A 24,982-nucleotide genomic window follows, 5' to 3' on the forward strand; every position below is an offset into this window, starting at 1 on the left:
TAAAACATTTCCCAAACAGAACTTTATTGTTTTTTTGCGGATAACATTTTGTTGACCTTTGCTGGTCTAATTTTCCCAATAAACAGTCAGTGGGAGAAGAAATATTTGGACTTCTTTATTATGAAACCTTCGGCAGTTTGGAGAACCAAGGCTGCCGCATCCTGTGCTCTAGTTTTCAGCTGACAGAACATACTTCTACAGGGCAATTATTAAATTACACAAACAAAATATGAAGATGCCTGAAAGAATGTTATATAGCAGTTTACCAATAGTCAATACTGTTTACTGCGGTGGCCAAATAAGTGTCATTTCTACTAAATGTAAAAAAAAAAAAAAAAGACACCTTAGAAATAAATATAGGTATATTTAAATATAAGTATATTCAGCAAACATGCTAGAAGTTATCTAATTAATTTAGACACACACATTACATTTAAGATAATTCAACATCAGTAATTTTTCAGCTGATCTGTAAAAACAGAAAATTCATCCAGAAATATTGGTGGCAGCTATGAGCCACTTGTCAAAGCTATGGTTCTGAGAGCCGCACCTATGGTGCCAAACATTTCTAGATGACATACTCGGTAGGCATTTTGTAATGCCAGTACCTTACGTCTATTGCAAATCAGTCTTTAAATGACAGGTTATAAATTGTTATTCACCTACAACAGTTAAATATATATATTTTTTAAGCTAAGGGTGTTTTTGGAGCTAAATTTTGCTGGTCACAATCTGGAGCTTGCTGAAACACTGTATCATGGCCCAGGACCGAGAATACATTTGGCTCCTTCCCTACACCTTTTGCGAGGTCCTGATGATTGGGATGATGCCGCTGTATATGCTTAACAACTTGGAACCTCTGCTTGGCCCTATAGGAGCAGTAGTGGCAGAAAAAAGGCTGCTGGTTTGTGTGGGTGAGGTAATGATGGCGCAAACCAGCAGCCCAGCGGAAGCCACGCTGGCAGATGTTGCAGACATATGGCTTTTCCTCGCTATGTTTCTTTAGATGTGTTTTCAGCAGAAAGCGAGTCTTAAATGCCTTGCCGCACTGCTCACAGATAAAGGAGCGGACATCTCTGTGACGGGTCTCCCGATGTACGCGGAGAGCATCGGCTCTGTTTGTGCAGTAATCACATTCCTCACATTGGTATGGCTTCAGACCTGAAAGTAGAGAAATATTGGACAAATAATGTATTTGGTTATAGGTATTCCTCTGACTTTGAATAAAACCACTGTACTTTATGGCCCTTTGGGATTGACGCGGTCACACTGGCAGGCACTGTGCTAACCTTGGGCTTCCAAGTGCAGGAATAACAGATCACCCCATAGTCAGACTGTGCTAAAGGAAAGGTTGTCTTTAACTTGGAGCAAGAATAAAAAACTTTTTAGTAGCCCTGCTGTCCTACGGGAGGGGTTACCCAGCACGGTCCCCCCAAAAAAGAATGTGTAACGGAAAAAAAGATGTACAGAGAGGTGCATTGTTCAAATAATCCTGCAAAGTGTATAATGGACACAGGAAACGGTGAAGGTGGAGCAGCAAACATGCAATGTGAGAGATGCAGAAGCGTGAAAATATACATTTAGGCATAGCCAACCCCATTTAGTAATACGCTAACTGCCTGGTAGACCTAGTATAAACAGTGCTACAGACTCAGACCAACAGAACACAAATACAGATGTAAAATCCCCTGCCAGATAAAGAAGGGGAGGAGAACAAGCCCGATACCACAAGAGGGAAGCTGTCATTCTGATGAGGATTAGTGTAGGCTAGGGAATGCGCAACTAAGCTGTAGATATGGAGCCTCCGCTCTGCAATGGTGGCTCCCTCAGAAGCAGAGACGCTGTGTTGGTGGGAAGTTCTGCCATGCTTTCATTGGAAACGGGAATGCACTCAGTAGCGGGCAGGATGTCCACTTGGTGAGGCAGCCTATTCTAGAGCAGGAACTGCCGTGCACTTGCACTGACCCTGCGCCTCCCTGCGCAATCGTATGTATGGGACTGGAGCGGTACACTATAAATATTTTTTTTACAATACCGCTCTATCCCAGAATGGACCCTACTTATGCTACCGCAAGCCTCCAGTGAGCAGTGGAGTGCCAGAGAACACTGTGCTCAGGAAGCCCAAACAAGACACTTTGTCAGGTTCCTCTGGAGCCAGCCCATATAGTAGGCAGTCTTGTAGCACGGAGTCTGGCCAGAAGGAATGCAAACAAAAATTAAAACAAAAGCTATTCAAACAGTGCAGGTTCCACCGGGTCAAGTGGAGTACAGGAGGTTGGGGGGGGGGGGGGGGGGGGGCAAAACCCAAATCAATTGTCCAGTGTCAGACTCTATGCTCCGCTGTCTATACCATAGTGTAATTTCAGTGTCCCCCATGAAGGAAGGAGAAAATCTACATCTTAGACAAGCTATGGTCTCAGCAGCTGGGTGAATACAAGCACAGTGCTGCATCCTTTACCTGTGTGTTTGGTCATGTGATATTTCAGCTGATTCACCCATTTGCATTTGTATCCACATTCCGGGCACAGGTAGTTCTTCTCATCTTTATGGATTCGCATGTGATACTAAGCAGAGAAAGTGCAATGTTATAGCATGATACGTAAAGCTGCTGTTGGACATTAGTATGTTTTAAATAAAATAATTGATAAAAGCTAAGTTTTAAATACACAGTGAAGCCTTATTAGTCGAACCTGACATTGTAAAGATTTACAAGCATACATAAACAAGAAAGAGGGAACATGGAAGCAGAGCAATTTGTGGGAGAGGGAAGAGCAGAGAGGTGACAAAAGACCTCTACCTTACATCACTAACCGTGCATCATGTTCCCCTGAATTACAAACACAATATATTATATTGATATAGTCAGGGCTATTTTTCAGCAGGCTCCAGCAGGAACTGCGGCCCTTATTCTAGTTCACTCTGTCAAAATATTTCTTAGATGGACAAAACCATGTGCACTGCAGGTGAGGCAGGTGTAAAACCCCACCCAAATCTAATTATCTCTGCACAAGTAACACCTGCCTCACCTGCAGTGCACATGGTTTTGTCCATCTAAGAAATATTTTGACAGAAAGAGTGAACTAGAATAAGGGCCTCAGTTCCTGCTGGAGCCTACTGAAAAATAGCCCTGGATATATTTATTTGTGTTGGTTATTTGTGTGTGTGTGTCCACATAAACCTATCCTCAAATTGCACCAAAAAGCCCTGTCTAACGTACTATAGCCTTTGTTACCTAGCAGTGCCAAAATACTTATCCTAAGCACATAGTACACTATGGACCGGATTCAGACTCGGTTGCAGTTTTTCAAAACTGCAACTGCCCAGAGCTAGGCTGTAGAGGAGGGGGGGGGCATTGCACAGCACAGTGCAGGACTGCCCCATTCGTCAAGTCACTCCTTGCGATGTGCTAAATGGCAAGTGTTTCGCTACACAGCAAAGCGCTCACACATTACTGTATGCGAAGCCAGGCGCAGGCAGACCATGTTTTACAGAGCCGCAGCTGTCCGGACTGCTCACTCAAAATGCTTGGTCGACACCCACCCCATATGTTTGTCGGAGCACTACGCCGCCAGCTTTGATAGCAGTTTCAGTATCGTTATGCTTTATCTTCAGCTTTATATAAATTTCTATGTTTTCCACCATAAGTCCTCAAGGACCCCTACCAATACATGTTTTACCGATCTCCTCAGTACCACAGTTGAAATAATTAGCTCATCCTGTGGATCTACTGATAATGGGTCAGCCAGTAATGAATAAAGCCTGTGCAACAACTAGGAGATCTGTACAACTTTCACGGTTAGCAGTCCCTGAGTTCTGGAGTTGGGGAATACTGCAGACACTATAAGCAGATGTAACCTGGGTACATACCAGATGACACAAACGATGCAATGTAGTCCACAACTTCCCTTGAATGACTAGACAAATTATATAGTATGTACACAATGTGCAATCTTACAATAGATTGTGTCAGTGGCCACCTTCAGGAGTATACTTTCGGGGCGGTATGTAGTGCCGACCTAAAGCTTTGACTAACAACTAACGAGAGTGCGCGATAGTGCATACACATTGAATAGACAATGTGGAGGATTTATCGTTCCGATTCACCCCTGAACGTCATATTGTTCAGAAATACGTCTAGCTAGCTTAAGATGCAAAATTAAGGAAAGAGTAACAAAATGAAAGATACAATCTGCAATATGGCAATCACTGACCAGGGGTCACACCAAGCATATCGTGCCATAGAATGCACAAAGGATATGTGTATGAGCACAAATCTGTAAATGAGCCCAACAGTTGTAAAATAATAAAAGGGAAATGTGGAAATTAATGTTGGGTGCCTTAGGGGGCAATTCAGTTTACCCCATAGCCGCCACTAACAGAGCAATTGAATTATTGGGCGAGTGCCACGTGGCGACACATTTCTGCTTGCTACCTATTCAGATGGCAAACAATTGTGAAAATAATGCAAAAAGTTTTGGCATCGTGGCCAGTAGCAGTTGGAAGTTATCTGCTATATGCGCCTTTAGGGCCGTGACAATAAGCATCTGGGCAACAAATTAATTGCTGTCAATTATTGTGGCTGTTAAAACATAGAACCATCTCCTTAAAAAGTGCAATTAGAAGGGTCTATAACATTAAATTTTTAACCTTTCCACCACACACATTTCCAGTTAGACTTGCAATCCCACAAATTGCAGACCCATTGTGGTGGACAAGTTCCAAAAACAGAATGTGGACAAACATTTATAAACTTTCCTAGGTATGCTGAACCTGGGACCAGGGACCCCAGCCCGTGACTGTCTAGTAGGGTGGATTCCAGAACGACTCCTGCAAATTACGCCTAAATTGACACTCACCACCATCCACTGGTATGATCTACCAACTTTATTGACTGATGCTGATATTATTTTGCTAATTTTATTGTGCAGAACCTATTTTATTTACATACTTTTTACTAAGAAAAGGTTTACTTTAATTAAAATCTTTTATGTGGTAAAGCACGACCATCGAGGTTTTTTTTGCCATATTTCTGCAGAAACATTTATAAAAAGGCTCTTAGCATTTTAATGGGTGCTTTCACAGAAATAATTGCAGCCTCATAGGTAATAAGTGCACTGAAATCTCTTAAGATTTGTTTCAAAAACCTTTTTCCAGAAACAATAGCACATTATTTTTACTACATACTAGCGTACATCATTTTTATACTATTCTCACTCTATAATTTAAAACAATGTGTTTTGGGGAAATGTGCACCGTACAGTGGAATGTCCTTGTATTCCTGAATGCAGATCATCGGCTATGAAACATCTAAAGCTAGCCATACACTAGAATGACCTGTATATGACCTAATTAAGAGTGATCAAATGAGCGATCGTATGTGCTTGAAAAGCGGACAGATCAGATGTCTGATCGGATCTGAGAATCGACCTCTCGACTTGTGGGACCGCACATCGAACTGATATATTCACAATCCATCGCAAGGCCCATACAAAATTGTATATTCATACAAGATATCGCTCTATTGTTTGGCCAGCTTAACACGTCACCTCCACACTTTCATTTGAGAGGCTGGAAAGTGGGTATTGGTGGCAGTGTGGGGCTGGGGGGCAGTACGTTGAAGTCTTGCCTAGGCTGCCGAGTAGCCTTACACCGGCCCTCTCTGTAAGAACTGGTTAAGTTATAGAAGTAGACATGTCAGTAATGCCATAGAAATATACTGCAGTATTGTATATGTTAAGATGTGAATTTATTAACCTATACTGGTACGTGTAAATTATGTATATATTGTCCAGTACAAATTCTGTTTTCAGTGGTCACAACCTGGCTGTTCCCAATCTCTATGTTCTCAGTGATGAAATAAAAAAGGATTCTTACTTTAAGACGTGAAGGATCCGCACAAGCGTACGTGCAGAGGTGACACTTATACGGCTTCTCACCCGTGTGGATTCGGCTATGCCAGGTGATTTTCTGCTTGTTCCTGGTGCTATACTCACAGTCTGAGCACTTGTACACACGTGTTGCTCCATGGCTTTTGACGTGATGGTCATAGACTAGTTGATGATGACAGGAAAATGAGCAAAAAGGACAGCGCAAAGGCCCCTCTTCTCCCTCTGCACCATGAAGCGCTGAAGTTTCATGTTCCTCTGCGTAATGATTCACGAGCTGCTGACGGTCTTTAGCTGCATATTGGCATTGTTGACAATGGTGAGAAAAGTGAGATTTGCGGTGCTCCTCCATGTCCTGCCTGCGAGAGAAAGTCTCCTTGCAGATACTGCATTCTAACTGTAGATGCAGTTTCTGAACGTGGCAACGAAGAGTGGCCTGGCTGTGGCAGGAAAAGGGGCATTGGGAACATTCATGAATTGCTTTCTCCTGGTGTTTCCTCAGACTGTGCTGCTTCAGTGCAGCCTCAGAACTGAAAGAGGACTGGCAAACAGTGCATGGGAAGGCAGGTTCACCACTATGGCAACTGCCCATGTGCCGAGCAATATCATTCTGACTGTAACCACTAAAATCACAAAGTTTGCAAAAGTGAGTTGGCTGTTTCTCGTGAACTCTTTTTTGATGAAGCCTGAGTTTAGAGTTTGTGCCGAAAGTCCGACTACAGGTATTGCAGGATATGCGCCCAATTCCAGTGTGCAGAGATTCATGAGCTTCCAGGCGGTAACGCCTGGTGGTGCTGAAATCACAGTATCGGCAGCGGTGAGGTTTTACTCCTTCATGGCGGATCCACTCGTGCTGCTTCAGACAACGTTGCTGCTTGCAGGTGAAGTCACAATGTTTGCACTGGAGCTGTGTTTTATTCCTAGAATATTTCTTGTGAAGTTCTCGGTGACGTTCTAGAGCTGCTTTTGACATACACCTAAAAGAACACAAGGAGCACTGGAGCTCTCCTTCCTTTAAACATCCTTTTTTATTGTGTGTTTTCATTGCTCGTTCTTGAGTACATGTAAAAGGACAAGTGGGACAAGAAAGTCTACAGGTGCCATGCAAGTCATTTACTGCTTTGATAATATCGCTATTGCTTCCTTGAAATTCATTGTCTGTATTTTGGCTCTCCTCATCTACAGAGATCTCTGATACATGTCCATTTTCCTGACTGCTCTCCAGTCCTTTGTGCTTTTCCTGTTGATGTTTCCTCATGGCTGCCTCAGATCGCAAGACTGAAGGACAAAGAGCACATGGAACCATCCTCAACTCCCGGCAGTTCTCATTCACGTGACAGCTGATAGTACATTCTCTAGTGCATGAGTATGAGCAAAACATACAGCGGAACTTTCCTTCTTCAAATCGGTACTTCTGACTTTCCACTGGTCCCAAGTCAGTATTTCTATGGTCCTCTGATACAGTAGATGATAACACAGTGTCTGTTTCCTCATTATCTAGTATTCGGTCAGGAATGCTTTCCTTAAATTGTTCCTGAACAAAGTCCTGACATAAGGATATTTGTACTGTGGATTCTAGACCGTTTGCGGAAATTTGGGATTTTTCAGTAGCAGAAATGACTTCTTCTGCAGATATGTTGTTAAGGGGATTATCTCCTAAATCTCTCTCGATATCTTGACTCAAAATCTCAACTGAAGTCTTTGCCTTAAGGTAAGCCCTTTTCTTTTTACGTGTCGCTGGACATTTCTTAAGCATGTGGGTATTGAGTCCTCTCTGTTGTTTAAAGCTGGCTCCGCATTTCTCACACACTAAAGAAGGTTTTCGCCTGTGGCAGCCAGATTTGGCATGTTGGTCAATACATCCTTTTTTCTTGGTAATATAAGAGCACTTCTCACATCTGTAAACCTGACTCTTTGACTGGACTACCAACATCTGAACTCTGCCTTCAAGAACAAGAGTCTCAGCTTGTTCCTTGTCCTGCTTTCTCAAAGCTTTCAGAATGGACTCTGGTCTGCTGCTTTCATCTGCTTGGTCTAGAGAGATGGAAGAGGTTTCTATTTCCTGAATGTTGCTTTCAACAAGACCACTAGATTCACATACTATGGTCAACTGTACGCCACCCTTCACCACATCTGCCCAGGACTCCTGTACTTCTACTGGTATGTCTCCAGGGTGGAGTTCTAAATTAGCATTCATGGGTACCTCCTCACATTTCTCTTGGTTGTACTGGACTGTTATATAATTCTCAATCTTCTCTTGATCGTCAGTCTGAGTGTCCGCTTCCTCCTCGTAGTCCTGTCCACAATTCACATGGTCTTCAACTGTCAAAGTCTCAGAAAAACAGAGAATCTCACCGCCTGTAGGAAGAGTCTCTTCGCAATTAACCAAAGTCTCTACAGAGGTCTCTTTGACCAAAAGTTCATTAGATGCAGACAACTCAAGTTGAACTGGAAAGTCTTCCATCTCTATGCTGCAGGTTTCAACTGGTTCCAGTGTAATTGCAGCCAATAACGATTCATCGGTCACTGAAATATTGTTATCTCCTGCCGGCTCCATAAGATCTTTAACTTGTAAACATTCAGTGGTCTGTTCATCCATGTTTTCCTGCACTTGACTATCTAACTCCCCAGGATTACCATTCTTTGCCTGTGTATCAACAGAGGAAGACTGTTTAATAGGAACGGCCACATCCACTTTGTAAGGAAACAGCAGGTCAGCATGGTTGATCTGCTTCTGTTTGGTGGCATACTTTTCCAGCCATTCCTGATCACCTGGAACGTACCCATGTGACTTGCGTTTGTGGAAGAAGAGGCTGGTGTTGCTGAAAGTGCGGAAGGAGCAGAGCGCACAGCGGAACTCTCTGTGCTTGGTGTGTTTACCATTCTCGTGGTTGCGCAAGGTTTGTTTGTACTTTGTCTGATAGCTGCAGTGCTGACACTGGTACATGGGTATCTGGAAGGACTGTGAATGCTTGGCTTGCATGTGTTTCTGGAGCTCACTCTTGCGCTTGCAACCAAATCCACAGATCTCACAGTTGAGAGTCTTTCCCTGGTGTCGGAGCTTGTGGCTGCTCAACTGGTCTGCACGGTGACAACGGTACGAACACTGATTGCAGTGGTATCTGGTGAATAGGAGACAGGGGACATGTACATCATGTGTGCAAGGAAAAATATCAAATGAATATAGATGAATTATTATTAAGTAGATGTTTTCTTTTCTGCAATTCAGACAATTTTTTATTTTGTAACTAATCTAATTTTATCGACTTGGATCCATAAATCAACAGTAAAACATACATGCAACAGTACTGGCAGATTAAGCTCCAATCAACACCATGTCTGAATAGCTTCAACACTTCGTACCGCCTATGCTGTCTATCTCCATCCCCAGTCATGCTATAATGATTGCTTACGTAGTATGGAGACCTTCATGAAGAAGAACCCAGACAAAAGAAATAAACTCTAAACTTTAGGGCGCTATAACAAAGACTTCTCTGACATACATCTGACGCTGCAGCATAGAATATATTAATATTCTACAGTTGATAAAATAACATAACATATATATATGTCTGCTTTAATACACTGACCTGAGGTCTCCGCTGTGTTTGCGCATGTGCACATTCAGATAGTGTTTCCATTTAGTGATGTACCCGCATTCTGTGCACATATAGTTCTTGTCCGTCGAGTGAGTTAACATGTGTTTAGAGAGGTAACTGATGTCTCGGCACATGAAATCACACTGGCTGCATTTATGTGGTTTCTCACCTGAGATGGAGACAGAAGAATAGGGAGTTTGATTCGGACCAGTGTACTACATAAAATATTTCCATTATTACAACTTACATAAGGTATAGTATATATATATCCACTTCACTATTATGAATGAGATTCCATGCCTTATTGCAGTGGTTCCCAACCCTGGTCCTCAAGTACCCCCAACAGTGCACGTTTTCCAGGTCACCCCACAGGTGCACCCATTATTCAGGCACATTTGAAAAGATCCACAGGTGGAGCTAATTATAGCACTTGTGATTATGTGTGGAGACCTGCAAAACATGCACTGTTGGGGATACTTGAGGACCAGGGTTGGGAACCACTGCCTTATTGGATAGCTAATTGAATAGCAAAAGTCTGTTTATGGTGCATCTTTTGTATATTTTGTGTTTACTTAGATTGTCATGGATTTATTACAAACTAATAACAGGCCGTTGGGCCTCTTTTTGGGTTATTTGGTGGAAGGGTATATTTCCAGTATCTATGAAAATACCAGCTTGACATATTGGATGTTCCAAGGACAGAACACATCTATGTACATTCTACAATAACACTACTCATCTAAAAAAATGGTTTTGATTCTCACAATCCCAAACTAGTCTTCACTCTAGGTGCAGGGTGCTGATATGCCAGGATGGCATATTTACATTTTGAAGAGTAAAATGACTCTCCACAGTAGCTGCAGCGATATATCACATCTAACATTTTTGCCTTCCAAAATGAAAATAAGCCCACCTCACTGATGAGTCCCTGCACCTAGAGTTAACCAGGGCTGTGGAGTCGGAGTCCGAGTCGAGGAGTCGGAGCAAATTTCGAGTACCTGGGGTCGGAGTCGGCAAAAAATGCACCGACTCCGACAATTATAATTAATGACTTCTCTACTGTAAGAATAATAACCAATGCATGCAGTGCCTCACGTAACCGCAAAACGAACACGTTAAGTGACCATGAAAAAGCATGCTTTTCATGTGCTTCACTATATGGCACGCAACGCACAATTCGGAGCACCAATACTTATAAATGTATTCTCCCTTGTAGTTTACAACTTATTTCCAACGTTCAATAAGGTTTTTAATACCTCGAAAAATTCATTCAACCATACGCACAACATCTTTTTACGCGGATGAAGATCTTGTTTCATGCGCAGGGTTGTTTGTTTACCTTGGCTAAGCCATTCCTTACGCTGGTTCATATTGATGTACAGGCACCATTTTTCGACGCCAGTAACGATTCGGTAAAGAAATCGTTCCTTGTGTCCGTGAATTGAACGGTGACGAGCAAGCAAACCAGCTCACAAACATTGTGTTTGTCCTTTGCTTAAACTGTTCAATACAGTAGACTGTTGGCTTCCCAGCCTCTAGTTTCTGTAGTTATAATATGTATGTTGCCTTTCTTTCCTTCAAGGAATGTATCAAATACATTCGCATATTAATACAGAGGAGTCGGAGTCGAGGTCAGCCGTATGAGGGGTCGGAGTCGGACCATTTATCTATCGACTCCACAGCCCTGGAGTTAACACCACGAACACCTCCCAAAAATACTCAACCGTGACTGAGCTGCACTTACGCTATATTATAATGTATACACACACACAAGCAAAATCAAACACAGATCAATCACTGCGAAATTCCTCCTGTATTGACTGCACTAATGCTGGACAGGAGGATATAGAGAAAGTAAGCTTCCTTTCTTGACACATCTTTTCTGCTCCATCTATCAGAAAGAATAACTATAAACTCAAGAATTCAACCATTTGTGTTTCTGAGCACACATTACCCATGAAATAATATATTTCGGACTAGATAATGCTATCCTGTTACCGGTGTGTAATAAAATGTGCCGTATCAGGACCCTCTTGTGTGCAGTGGCAAAGTCACAGTCCTGACATCGGTGAATCTTCTCATTGGCATGCATCTTGCCCACATGGTCAGCATATTCCACTGGATTAAAGCTTTTATACGGACAGAAGCGGCACACCAGCTCTTCTGCACCTGGATGCCCACGCTTCTTGTGCTTGCGGAAAGCATGTTTATTGGAGCAAACAAATTCACATTCCTGGCAGTGGAAGGCATAGTGGTTCTTTCGGTGCAGTTCCATCTCCTCACGGTTCTTGAAGAGCAGTGAGCAGGCATGGTACCTGCACTCTACTGCCTGGATTGCATGCAGTTCCTTCAGGTGTCGGAGGAAGTCTTTACGATCAGACAAAGCTTGATCACAGCCCTGCTCAAAACACAACAGCATCTTCGGTTCAGATTTGTGCCCCTTCATGTGATCCTTCAGAGCTTGGCTAAGTTTAAAGGTCTCCTGGCATACTGGGCAGGAGTATGTGTCAGAGTAGAAATTAGACACCCCCTCATGGATGCTTGCCATGTGACGATTAAGGGAATTCTTCTCCACAGAACTGTAGTCACACAGTGAGCAGCGATGCACCTTCTCACCAGCCTCTCTCATCATATGGATCTTCAACTTATTACGGCTGGTGAAAAACTTGCAACAGTTTGGGCACTGGAGGTTCGGGTCTGGGAAGTGTAGATGAAGGTGGTCGGCCAAATGGGTCCTTTTTTTAAAGCAGCGCTTACACTCTGGACACATGTGGGTCTTAAACAGATGCTCTTTGCCATTCTCAACAGCCACTTCACCTAAAGGGAGAGCCAGAGAAAGATCACACATTATATATGTATCTTCCAAGGAATCACACTGGACGTTACAACAGTAGTTTGCAAATTAAACTGGATTATCAGAATAAAATATTGTTTCACAATTAATTTTGCAGTTTAAATAATTATAATAATAAAAATTATATAAAATCAACTCCATGTGTAGTGGATAGCGGGGTTGTGAACAGGTCAAAAATCGCTTAGGATCGCATCGGATATATCGGGCGCCGTGAAACTACACAAGTACCGAAAAAACTATAATTGCAATAAAATTTATAGCTAAACATACAAACATACTTTATTACTGTGCATTAGCACTTTTACCATAGTAAATTGTAATTATTGTAATAACAGTTGTAGTTGAATCTTTTTATTATTTCCCCCCAAAAAATAAAAAATAATTGACCCAGAACAATTGAAGTGAATGGATAGAGTGAAATCCATTGTGCATGCTGGGATTTACTATAGTTTTTAAACAACATGGGACATCACCAATGGTACCTTTAAACAAAGAATCCTTGTTTTTGCCAGTACGAATGACCGGTTGTCTCTTTGCACTTTTCTTTCCAACATGATCACTTTCACTTTCCTCCTCTCTGCTCTTCTCTGAATTTTCCATGTCTTTTTTCCGAGTCGATATTTTCTTCCGTTTTCTGCTTGCGAGAACGGATATGGAACCAACTTGATAAAAAGAAAAATATTTTTCCATATTATACATATATCATTTTATGATTAATACATAAAAGAAAATCCACAGCCAATAAAGCCGGAGGTGTTCGTAAGAATGTAAAATGATATAAATAAAGACAACATTTTAAATGATGGTACTTGTTTCCTAGCGCAGCGCCCTCTAAGCAATTCGCTTAGTGGGCTATTCTGCGTAGTGAAATCGCATCGCATGGGCCATTTTAGAGCCGTGCGATGCGATTTTTCTATATAATTTATTCACTGCTCTCTCAGCCCCGGGCCTTCGCATCGCATCTGCTGCAAAATCGCATGCGATCGAATGTCATTTTATAGGGTGTGAGATGCCATGACGTTAGGTATACAATCATATGATTGTATGTCCCAAAAAATAGGTTTAACGCACCCACCCCCACTATCCACGACAACCCGAAGCGTAGCGAGCGGCAGCGGAACGCGTCCTCCGACATTTTCATTCCCCCGCTATCCACTTTGGCGTGGAGTTGATTTTATATAGTGTGGCGAGTGCATCCCTTAGCGTGGCGAGCCCAGCGGAATACATGTAAAGTAATCCGCGCCCGCTCGCCACACTATGTAAAATCAACTCCACACTGACGTGGATAGTGGGGTAATGAAAAAGTCGGAGGATGCGTTCCGCCGCCGCTCGCCACGCTTCGGGGTGGCGTGGATAGTGGGGGGGTGCGTTAAACCTATTTTTGGGACATACAATCATATTATTGTATACCTAATGTCATGGCATCGCACACCCTATATGCGATTTTGCGGGACATGCGATGCGATATTGTGGTGTAAAATAAAAATATAAAAAATTACATGAAAAAAATTGCATCGCATGCCGCTATAATGGCCCATGCGATGCGATTTCCCTATGGTGCCGTACGTAGAAAATCTGGGCGCCGTGCTAGGAAACAAGTACCTATATCATAAATATATATATATATATCTAACAGATCCACGTGGGACCGGCACTCGACGGACTTGAAATCAGAAGTTGATACCCATACTGGCTTTGCAACGTTTCAAACTTTTTAATTAAGTTCTTCCTCAGGCAGCGTACAGACTGTACGCTGCCTGAGGAAGAACTTAATTAAAAAGTTCGAAACGTTGCAAAGCCAGTATGGGTATCAGCTTCTGATTTCAAGTCCGTCGAGTGCCGGTCCCACGTGGATCTGTTATATGCTGTATTTCTGACAAGGCACCCCGGCACGGGAATCTTTGTTTGGAGAGAGTGCCTGCTAATCGGGAATATATATATATATATATATATATATATATATATATATATATATATATATATATATATATATATATATATATATATATATATATATATATATATATATATATATATATATATATAAACACACAGCTGCTAGTTCCAAATAGGGCTAGTGATAATGCTCAGCCAAAAAAACATGAATCCTACTAATAAATATATGACAAACTAGTAAGTCCGCTTGAAGCAAATGCTTTAAAAAAGCTGGATGTAGTTTCACTCACTGCTAACAGATGGCAGTGTTTCAGAGCCACACGGACACTAGACAGATGATATAAAACATTAAATCATATAGATGTATAACAGATCTTTCCATATATTATATATATTTTTCCATAATAAATAAGTATGCCTTGACAACATTTAGTTTTACTATCATATCAGTCTAATTAGACTAGTTTTACTTGTAGGGCTGTAGTTCGTTAAAGTTTATTCTAAAAAAAAAAAAAGCAAGACATAACACAAAAAGTTTAAATGTAAAACTTTTCTTGCAATTCCTTACATTTTATTTGTTTTTACCTGGAAAAAGGCAATATGAATGTAGAAGCAACACATGTGTACTTACTAGACTGGGGTATGTTCTGACCTGAATTCTCCCTTGTTGGATCTGGCTGTTTGAATTCAGACTTTTCTAGAGCTAAATGTGTTAGTCCTTGAGCAGAATGAGACTTCACATGCTGACAGAACACTTTTGTGTTGGAGCTGACAAAGTCACAATGGTTACAGTGAAATGGAAAATGGTTGCGAAAGTGTTGGGACATCTCTTCACGGTTTGGGAATAGCAGGCGGCAGGTGCGGTGAGAACAAGTCACCAGTGACAACTTATGCTCACGCCTCAGATGAGACTGAAATCTCTTGAAGTCTTGTGCAGTGAATGAGCATCCACCCTGCCAGCACTTCAAGTCTTGAGGTTGAGAAGGGTGGCTTTTGAAATGTTCCTTTAGTTCAGGTGGCGTTTTGAAATCCTTACGGCAAATAGGACAAAAGAAGGCATCCTTTTCCACTTCAGAAGAGTTTTCCTCTTGCCCTATGATAACCTGGTCCTTCATGGTGATGACTGACTCACTACAGGAATTACTAGGATATTCTGGTGTCTCAGAGTCTGCAAGCTGACAGTAGGTGTCCTCAGATAACAGGTTGGCTTCCGGAAATGCTAAAACACTGTCCAACTTACCTATATAGACAAAGTGAATAGTTAATAAAGGACTGACTGAAACCACAACATAAAAGCAAACATTAGAACATGAACCACTTGCCAGAATTATCAGTACATTCCATTTCAAAAGACCTGGACTCTGGCTGTTCAGCTGCTCTCAGAGAATTATCATTCATTGGGTAGGTCCCCTCAACTTGGATGCAGCTTGAATCAGCTCTGTTCTCCTCGGAAGTGGCTTCCTTTATTGTGTCATCCATTTGATTCTCTGTACCAGGGACCGTTGGTAGCAGCGACTTTTCACATGACTTTCCTGCCCAACCGCGTGAACTCTCAGGTTCAACTTCTGACATTTTTCATAGTGCGGAGGCTGCATGCTCTGATGTGACCTTTCTGCAGCCTGATGTTCACCATCTGCAACGAAACAGGGGGAAAAAAATATTTAAACATCAATTCTGGGAACTAATATAAAGGCATTCCCTGAAAGAAAAAGAATGCATTCAGTCATATTTAATGCTACAATAGCATTTCAATAATAAAAAAAAAAACCCTGTCCTTCATTTAAGCAAATATATAGTAACAGAACATGCTAATCTACTATTTTTGCAATCAGTGAGGATGATTCAGATCCAATCGCTGTAGAACAACAACATTCAGTACATTGTTCATGGATTAGAAACATACAGTACTGTGCATTACGGGTCTCGGGTCGTTGAACTTAGTATGGCTACAGATGTAAGTTGATTGACAGTCTGTAGCTGCCTGGAAGCGGCGATGGCCTTCATTTTGTTTGAGAGCTGAAGCCAGGGTCTTCTTCATCCAACAAAGATTTCCTGGCCTCAGTGACTGCCAGCCTCCATAACCTTACTGGGACACTGGTGGGCAAGCACATATATTCAGCCAAATTTATACTAACAACCACTTTTGATATTCAATTGTGACATATATTGTCATTTTGAGTAGTAATGATTGCAAAGTGCACCTGCATCTTTTGTGTGTTTAATACTCTAAGCAAGTAAAGGGGTAAATATCCTATTTATAGATGACATAATTGTTTTTCTGTTACCAAATATGCTATAAGTAAAACATTAACAGTTTAACCAGGACAGGAAATGTCACATAATATAATCATGTGAAACATTAAAATGAAAAGTAACTTATTAGACAGATCAATGAGATGACTCACTTGACTGTTTTCACACATAAAAAGCACATCAGGTTCATGTCTGTACCTTTTACTTTACAGAATACAGAATGCATATCAACTAGCTGCAATGCAGCATATGTAAATGGGTACAAAATGCTGGCAGTCAGGATCCTAATATGTGTCTTCTAATCCACCCTTCCCACAGCCTAACCCTAAATTGAACGCTAAACTATTGGCATTAAAAGAAATGGGGATTATGCTGTCTGTATTCTGACTGGATGTGGATTATTAGATAGACTAGATTTAGGTTGGCTATATTAACCCCTCATTCACAGTGCTGTATAATAGGTCAGTTTATGCATAAAAACATTACAATCCAGTAGGATTGTAGACATAATGGTGCATAGGGAGCAGCTGATGTTCCACTAAGGGAAAGCCACATGCCAGACCATGGAAGCGGTACATCTGTCAGAACAGACTTAGGTCTACAGTCATTCGGTCGACCCCGGAAGGTCGACTGTCCTCAAGGTCGACAGTCATTATGTCGACATGAGTTTTTCACTGTTTTGACCCGAATGTTGACACAGTCGACATGGACACAGTTGTAGTCGAACCGCTGCGCTCGGCACACTATTTTGTTCTCCCACCACGCCCTAGTGGATGGTAGGGCATGAAATACCGCCTGTCGGCACATGTCGGCTCAAAAAACAGTGAAAAACTCATGTCGACCTAATGACTGTCGACCTAAAACCATGTCAACCTTGGCCCATGTCGACCTTAAGTCAGTCGACCTTCCGGGGTCGACCTAATGACTGTCGACCTAAGTCTGGTCTGACAGATGACCGTTTCCCAGACCATTCTCTAAGGAAGAGACATCTTGTCTAGGGCCCAATAAGGACAAAGGGCCAGATTCTCTAAGCTTTCAAAGTGATAAAATGGAGAGTGATAAACAGCCAGCCAATCAGCTCCTACCTGCCATGTCACAGACTGTGTTTGAAAAATGTCAGACAGGAGCTGATTCGCTGGCTGTTTATCACTCTCCCTTTTTATCACTTTTGAAGCTAAAGGTGCGTACACACGGGGGCGATTTCAGCACATATTGCTGGAAATATGGTCGCTGAGCGACCATATTGCCAGTGATTTGTTTGTGCTATCGGCGATAAATCGCCAGGTGCGCGCTCCCGTGTGCAGTCCCTGATGGTCGCTGGTCGTAGGAGCTTGCTCCTGCGATCAGCTGTTTCCCTTCCTCTTCCCCCGGCAGAGTCTCCTGTCCATCAGCGACCATCTCTGGTCGCTGATGGACAGGAGACACTGAGCAATATATTGCTGAGCAATATATCTCCCCAGTGTGTACAGGGCTTTAGAGAATCTGGCCCAGGATCTATCGGTTTGGGGCCCCCCTCCTTCTAACCATCCACAGCACTATATTATTGCCAGCTGATTGCAGTCAGCATCGATAGAGTACCTTGGTGTTTGCACAGTCTACCGATAAATGCTCAGCTGTGTGAACATTGGCATTGCGTACAAATCTGAATAAGGCTCTCGTCTTTTGGAAGTAGGCTTAATACCTGTGTCACATTTCAAGTAAACTGACTGCCCACATACAGTGTAAGAAACCATTTTGTATGTCCAAATATTTTTTTCAAAGAAAATCAAAGGTTCATGTGATGTCATGAAGTCACGCAAAGCTCCTCTGAGAACCTTTTGGATGGTCAGAATATGTTTATGTGGCCCCTTGGGACCTGCTGGACCTTAGGCAATGCCTAGTTTGCCTTGTGGAAAATCCTCCTCTGCACTAAAGCAACACCAGACAAACCACTACAGCAACGCAAGATGAACCAAATGAAACAAATTTTTAATTGACTGGTTTCCAAACGCCGTACTCAAGTACCCCTAACAGGTCATGTTTTGCAAGTCACCTGTGGATTTTTTTAGATGTGACAGTTGGTAATACACCGTGCCCCTGTCGGTGACCTGTAGAACATAAACTGTTAGGCATCCTTAAGGACTGAGTTTGGGAACCACTGCTCTAGGGCAGCACCAGACACCGTTGTAAGGCAGGGGCTTCAAACCGCAGTCCCCTAGGCATGCTAACTGTGCAGGTTTTAGCCATACCTGGGAACAGGTGACTCAATTCTTCCCTCCGTTATTTTGATTTAATCATCTATGCTTAAGCAGTGATATCACCAAAACCTGAATTGCTAGTGTGAGTTTTGGACCTATGTTGGAAAACATTGCTCTATGTTAATGCCAGACGAACTGTTTCTCAAACTCAGTCCTCAGGAACCCACACAGTGCATGTTTTGCAGGTCTCCTCACAGAATCACAAGTGAAATAATTAGCTCCGCCTGTGGATCTTTTAAAATGTGTCTGAGTAATGAATGCACCTGCCAGGTGACCTGAAAAACGTGAACTGTGTGGGGTCTGGAGGATCAAGTTTGAGAACCCCTGTTCTATGGCAGTGGTCCTCAATGCACTACAACAATCCAGGTTTTATGGCTATTCTTGCATATTCACATATGGTATAATCAAGCTGACTGAGGTACAAATTAAATCACCTCTGCCTAAGCCTGGATAGCCAAAAAACTGTGTGCATTGAGAACTACTGCTCCAGTGCTATGCAAGACAACCCTAATAAATCACCAATGCAAAGACAGTTATATCTAAAGCCAGGCAACACTAAAGGAGAAAGCAAAGCAATCCACAAGGGAACGGAAAACGGGGATTACCAAAGGGGATTACCAAACAGTCTGACCCCGGCACAGAAGACCACTTGTCTCAGAGGAGACGCATCCCCGATTCTGTAGGCTGTAACCTGGGTAACCATCACAACTGATACCTACAGGCCGCAGGACATGTCTGGGTAACGTCCTTGGGCACGTTTGGTGAAGATTACCACTGCGGCTCCAGGGCACAGACTGCTTGGGGTTTACTTGCCCAAACTTGGGAACCCCAGCTAAGGCAAATACTGTAACCAAAGGAGAGATCCCGTGCTTGGAACGCAGCAGGAAACAAGTCTTGAAACGCAACCGGATGTGACTGCCGTCAAGCGTCTCTGGCTGGGAGTGAGGCGTGGAATACATCCGGAAGTACCGTAGAAGCGAGGCGCTGAACGCACTGTAGTGGAAGTATTTTACAGTTTACTCTAACCTCTATTTTTCACGGTTGTAACAGTGAGACTGTTTCGAGGAGTGGGTGAGTGGGGACCTCGGCAGGCAGGCACACTAACCTCATAATCTACTACACAGTGTGTGATCCTGATGGACAAACACGTGTTCCAGAAAAGTCATGTCCTGATGCCCCGTATTTGATATAGGTTATGCGGTATTTTCCCTTATAGATGCATCCAATATAACACGTGGGCACTGTAGATATTTGTGGCCCACCCCGGCTTATAACTTAATGGTAGTTTATCTTTCTCCTTACTTCAATAAAATAGCTCCCTGTGTATCCAGGATAAATATGACATTTGGCCATTGCCTAATAGTCTTGAAATTGTGGGCAATCATATTGTAAATAACCTGACACATATAACTTGCATTTCACTTTATTATTCACTTTATTATTACATTCTGCACATCAGGATGAGCACTTCAGCTATTGCAGGTTTCTTGACACTTAAGAGATAATATTCCCATTTTTCAGACAGAATGCAGCAGGGAAAATAAGACCGACATCATATACGGAAATGCCATTTTCTGACTTTTTAGCAGCCCTTAAAGACAACCCTTACTTTGGTGCAGGGTTTGGTCTGGTAGGTGTTGGGACCGCACTGGCATTGGCCCGCAAAGGTGCCCAGATTGGTGCAGTTGCCTTTAGGAGACACTATATGATCACGCTTGAGGTGCCAAGTAAAGACAAGAGTTATCAATGGCTGCTGAGCTGGATCTCTCACCATGCCAAGCACACACAGCATCTGAGTGTGGAGACCTCATATCTTCAGCATGAGAGTGGTCGGATCAGCACCAAATTTGACTTTGTCCCGAGCCCTGGAAATCATTTTATTTGGTAAGTGTCTCCAACTACTGCCTAAGGCAGGCATGTCCAAACTGTGGCCCTCCATCTGTTGTAAAACTACACATCCCAGCATGCCTTGCCATAGATTTAGCATTCCCTAATAGCAAAACTGTGGCAAGGCATGATGGGACTTGTCCTTTCACAACAGCTGGAGGGCCATAGTTTGGACACGCTTGGCCTAAGGAAATCCATTAAATGTATTAATTTTCGAATGTCACAGACCTGGTGTTTGATACAATTGTTCCATTGCACAAATCTAAATCATATACCAGAACAATGAAAATCTTTCTCCCTGATGAACATGTGGCTGAAAACCACAGGGGGGGGGGGGGGGAGAGGATAGTAGAATGTTGCAAAATGTCTCAAGGTCATGTATCCCTCATTACATGGAAGACATCTGAAGTGCACAATCTCTGCTTACCGCCTAGCAACATGTGTGCCCCTTTGTGCTTTCATATTATTTCCACAAGCTTTTACTGTATCTCTCCTGAGGATATTTTAAGGGTACTTTCAATGGCTTTTGAGCGTACTATTGTTTTTCTTTTTCCTTTACTAGATATATATTAGAGAATCCTACGGTTTTTTGAATACATGATGACAAATATGTATTTGTCAATACTGTGAAAAAGTCACAGTATTGAAGAAACAGTGGTTGGGAACAATTTGTTAAGGTGAAACATCTACATAAGAGTGTATTCCCAAGGGTAAAGTATGGACTGTAGCTTTTGATGCGTTTTACATAATATAACCAAATAAGATGTTGGGTAATTTATTTATTTTATTTATTAACAGTTTCTTGTATAGCGCGCACATATTCTGCAGCGCTTTACAGAGAATATTTGAACATTCACATCAGTCCCTGCCCCAGTGGAGCTTACACTCTATATTCCCTACCACATATACAAGCACATACATTCACGCTAGGGTTAATTTGTTGTTGTTGGGAGCTAGTTAACCTATCAGTATATTTTTGGATTGTGGGAGGAAACCGTAGTACCCGGAGGAAACCTACGCAAGCACGGAGAGAATATACAAACTCCACACAGTTAGGGCCATGATGTGAATTGAACCCATGGCCTCAGTGCTATAGTGTTCATTTTAGCACCCGCTATCTTTGAAAACCCATGCGGTGCCTCTTCCATGTCTGGGGTGTTGCTGTCTGCTGTAACGCTTGCAATACAGTGTGCGCTGAATATCAGCACTGATATGCAAACCAGACCTGTGCTAGAAACACCACAGCAGGCAGGGAAGAGGAACTGCATGGGTTTTCAAAGATGGCGGGTACTGGAAGGAAGTAATGTTAACCAATACACCAATAAGTCCTTTATAAATATGGGGAAGATATATGAAAAATATACATGGTTATGAAAGATCCTCAAAATCTCCTCTAAAAATGCCAGCTTCGTTCACAGGGAATGTTCTTTTAGTATTAATAAATACAAATACAGCCAAGCCATTTCATTGAAGTTCAGTTGAATATTGCACCCAAAAAAAGAACAGTCGCTGTGAGCGATACTGGCATTTTTAGCTGATATTTTGAGAATCTCTCACAGCAACCTTGGCACTGAAAGGGTTAAGTAAAAAGGAAGCCAATGTAACCACATTGTATTATTATATATAACAGGAATATATCAAAGTGAAACTGGCATGTTCAGTTTAAAGCAATTTAGGGTGATATCCTATTAGCCCCAATGCTGTTTTAGCTGATAAAATGGGCGGATATCGCATTTAGTGAATGATGGTCATTCTCACGGTATCCAATCAGCTGCCAAAATGGACCCACGATCCAGTGAAAATACGGGAATAAGTCTCCGATCCCATGTGTTATCGCGGCTCTGGCTGCTGTTTATTGGGGATAATACCAATTAACAGCGGGTATTGTGGGAAAAGGATCACCGTTATCGGGCTAGTAGGATATCCCCCATAACCTGTAAAAGCAGTATAGCTCATAACAAAAATACCTCAATGTAAATATATTGAGAACTCTAACCTTGTATTTATGAGAACAAAATCCTGAAAGCACACCACTGCCTAACTCCCCCTTCTAATGCTGGGTACACACCAGGACGACTAGGGCCCGATCCCCTCAATCTAGATCCAATTCCGACCAATTGGATGTAGATTGTGTGGTGATTGGGCCCTTTTCTGTCCTAGTGTGGACCGATACCGATCCGATGCGCGGTCCCGCGGGTCGGTCGGTCATTATTGAGATCCTACCTGCTGCAGGTAGTATCTCAATGACGACCATACAGCCGGGTGCGGGTCGCCATTGGATCGGACCCGCTCACGGTGCACATCGTGAGCGGGTCGTGCCCCCCCCCGCGTCACCGTGAGCGGGTCGGACGAGACACTGACGACCCGCTCACGATGTGCATCGTGAGCGGGTCGTCCTGGTGTGTACCCTACATAAGTGCCTAACTCCAACCTGAAGCCTAATCCTAAATCCCCCCAACCTGTAACCCGCATACTTGTCATTGGGCATCCCGGCAGTGGCGATTTCAGCACCGTCATCCTAATTGATGTCTTGAGTCTGGCGCTGGTCTTTCAGCGGTAGTTGGGATGTTGGCATCAGTATCCTGAAGATCCTGGCTACTGCATATTATGTAATGCAGCATGGTTACACTTGTTTACTTTTTATGTCTGTCAGTAGGTAATTTCCATGTGTAAATCTGGGCAGTGATTATCTGTTATATTAGCCACTCATTCGATACATGATGGACCACTGTTGCAATTGTATTGGGTATACCTTCAATTCATGTTTTGGGAGAGCAGGTGGAGCTTCCCATCTGTTGTGTGATGGACAACACCATTTATTTAGATTGTAAAGATATATGGTTTTGGCATATGACGTATCATGCAGTGTGTACGGCAATGCTATTTAAGTCAGGTCTATCCAAGTTTACCCACTACACATGTTCATGAGTGGAACCTATTCAAATGATAATAAAATACAACAGAGTCTTACTGTAAAGTGCACAAATCTCTCTGAGTAAAATCCACCTTTGCTGTCTGAGGTTTGTCTCATTGGGTTTTTCTATTTACCACCTTTAGGTACCGCAAAAAATGGATTCGCATAGAGAGGAACCGCGAGAAGCAGATGATCGACCTGCATACAGGAACTCCCTGGGAGTCTGTCACTTTCACCGCAATAGGGAACAAGCGTGACATTTTCTTCAGTATTCTGCAGGAAGGTATGATGGAGTCAGCCAGTCTTCTTACGTGCTCATAACCTGCTGGTAACACTGGGTCCTCTGATAATTGTTCTAATAAACAATAGCCCCAAGACCCATACAACTTAGTTTCAAATGTCAGTGTTTGCATGTGTAATGTTCTCCCCACGCTTTATTTTTGGGCGGTCAGTCCTGCAACCCAACACATTTACATGGGCAAAGGTTGCGATTCACTTTGCTGCCACTGCCAATAACTTAGAGAACTGTGCTGCAGGCAGGGCCTGTTTACATTTTGTGCATCTAATCTCGTAATTGGAAGCAAACATCTCCTGGAGATCTCTGTCTGCCGCTGATGAAGCAAGAAGATAGACAGTGGTAGAAGACAGAAGATGAGAACTGGAGAGTTCTGCAACTGGCTCAGAACGGAACAAAGTTCCCCACTGCACTCCATTAGTAATGTCTCCATAATGAACCCGTGGGCTGCATAAATGCGATTAATATTTTTAGGGAAGTTATTTTTATAATCATAGCCACACCTTTATTTCATCATATAAACATAATTAATGTAAAAGTACTTAATTATATGGCAGTAAATTATATATAAGGATACAAGTGGCGATGTGAATATGAATTGCAAATTGATTATAACATTTGAAATTTGTAGCCGCAGTTGTCATCAGTCCTCAAGTACCACCAACGGGCCATGTTTTCTAGATTTCTTTAATCATGCGGTATCCGGACTCATGATAGTTTGACTCTAGATCAGTTGTTCTCAACCTCCATCCTCAAGAACCCCCCACACCGTTCACGTTTTCCAGGTCACCCCCCAGCATGTGCACAGGTGCACTCATTACTCACCGACACATTTTAAATGATCCACATGTGGAGCTAATTATTTCACTCGTGATTCGTTGAGGAGACATGAAAAACATGCACTGTGTGGGTCCTAAGGACCGAGGTTGAGAACCACTGCTCTATGTTGACAGGGTCATAAGGTCGACAATGAAAAAGTCGACATGAAACAGGTCGACATGCATTTTTTTTAACAAAATTTTGAGCAGACGTGCCGACAGGCGGTATTTCATACCCTACCATCCACTACAGCGTGGAGGGAGAATATAATAGTGTGCTGAGCACAGAGAGAAACATGGAATCAAGGTGCATACACACTGAGCGATTTTCTCCCATCCAATCG

At 42.5% G+C, this 24,982-nt stretch overlaps 2 protein-coding genes across 7 annotated transcripts in view; one reads left to right on the forward strand and one right to left on the reverse strand.

The window, feature by feature from the left end:
• Positions 1-19,678, reverse strand: ZNF142 (zinc finger protein 142). Of its 5 annotated transcripts, none has more exons than XM_083153717.1 (9): positions 19,444-19,678; positions 15,557-15,867; positions 14,866-15,474; positions 12,821-13,000; positions 11,483-12,301; positions 9,476-9,653; positions 5,875-9,007; positions 2,459-2,564; positions 1-1,161 (listed from the first exon to the last, which is right to left on the reverse strand). In XM_083153717.1, the coding sequence occupies exons 2-9, from the start codon at positions 15,804-15,806 to the stop codon at positions 689-691; spliced, it is 5,748 nt and encodes a 1,915-aa protein (XP_083009843.1). In that variant the 5' UTR covers positions 15,807-15,867; positions 19,444-19,678; the 3' UTR covers positions 1-688. The 5 variants fall into 5 exon arrangements, with proteins under 5 accessions (XP_083009843.1, XP_083009844.1, XP_083009842.1 ...); XM_083153718.1 differs by having other exon boundaries at positions 19,440-19,678; XM_083153716.1 differs by having other exon boundaries at positions 19,343-19,678.
• BCS1L (BCS1 ubiquinol-cytochrome c reductase complex chaperone) overlaps positions 19,500-24,982 on the forward strand; it is a 13,106-nt gene continuing 7,623 nt past the window's right edge. Inside the window, exons 1-3 of one of the 2 annotated variants that reach the window (XM_083153720.1) lie at positions 19,500-19,795; positions 20,246-20,608; positions 23,669-23,808. In XM_083153720.1, coding sequence (XP_083009846.1) covers positions 20,289-20,608; positions 23,669-23,808 — 460 coding nt within the window. In that variant the 5' untranslated portion in view covers positions 19,500-19,795; positions 20,246-20,288. The other variant, XM_083153721.1, reaches the window with a different exon arrangement.

This window comes from Crinia signifera, chromosome 7 (genome assembly GCF_055691185.1).
Source record: "Crinia signifera chromosome 7, ASM5569118v1, whole genome shotgun sequence".
NCBI lineage: Eukaryota > Metazoa > Chordata > Amphibia > Anura > Myobatrachidae > Crinia > Crinia signifera.

Coding starts and splice junctions, on each gene's coding strand:
- ZNF142 (XM_083153717.1), bottom strand. CDS start 15,806: ATGTCAGAAGTTGAACCTGAGAGTTCACGCGGTTGGGCAGGAAAGTCA. Junction 15,475..15,556: donor GGAATGTACTGATAATTCTG/GCAAGTGGTTCA, acceptor TTGTCTATATAG/GTAAGTTGGACAGTGTTTTA. Junction 13,001..14,865: donor TCAGAACATACCCCAGTCTA/GTAAGTACACAT, acceptor CTTTTTATCAAG/TTGGTTCCATATCCGTTCTC.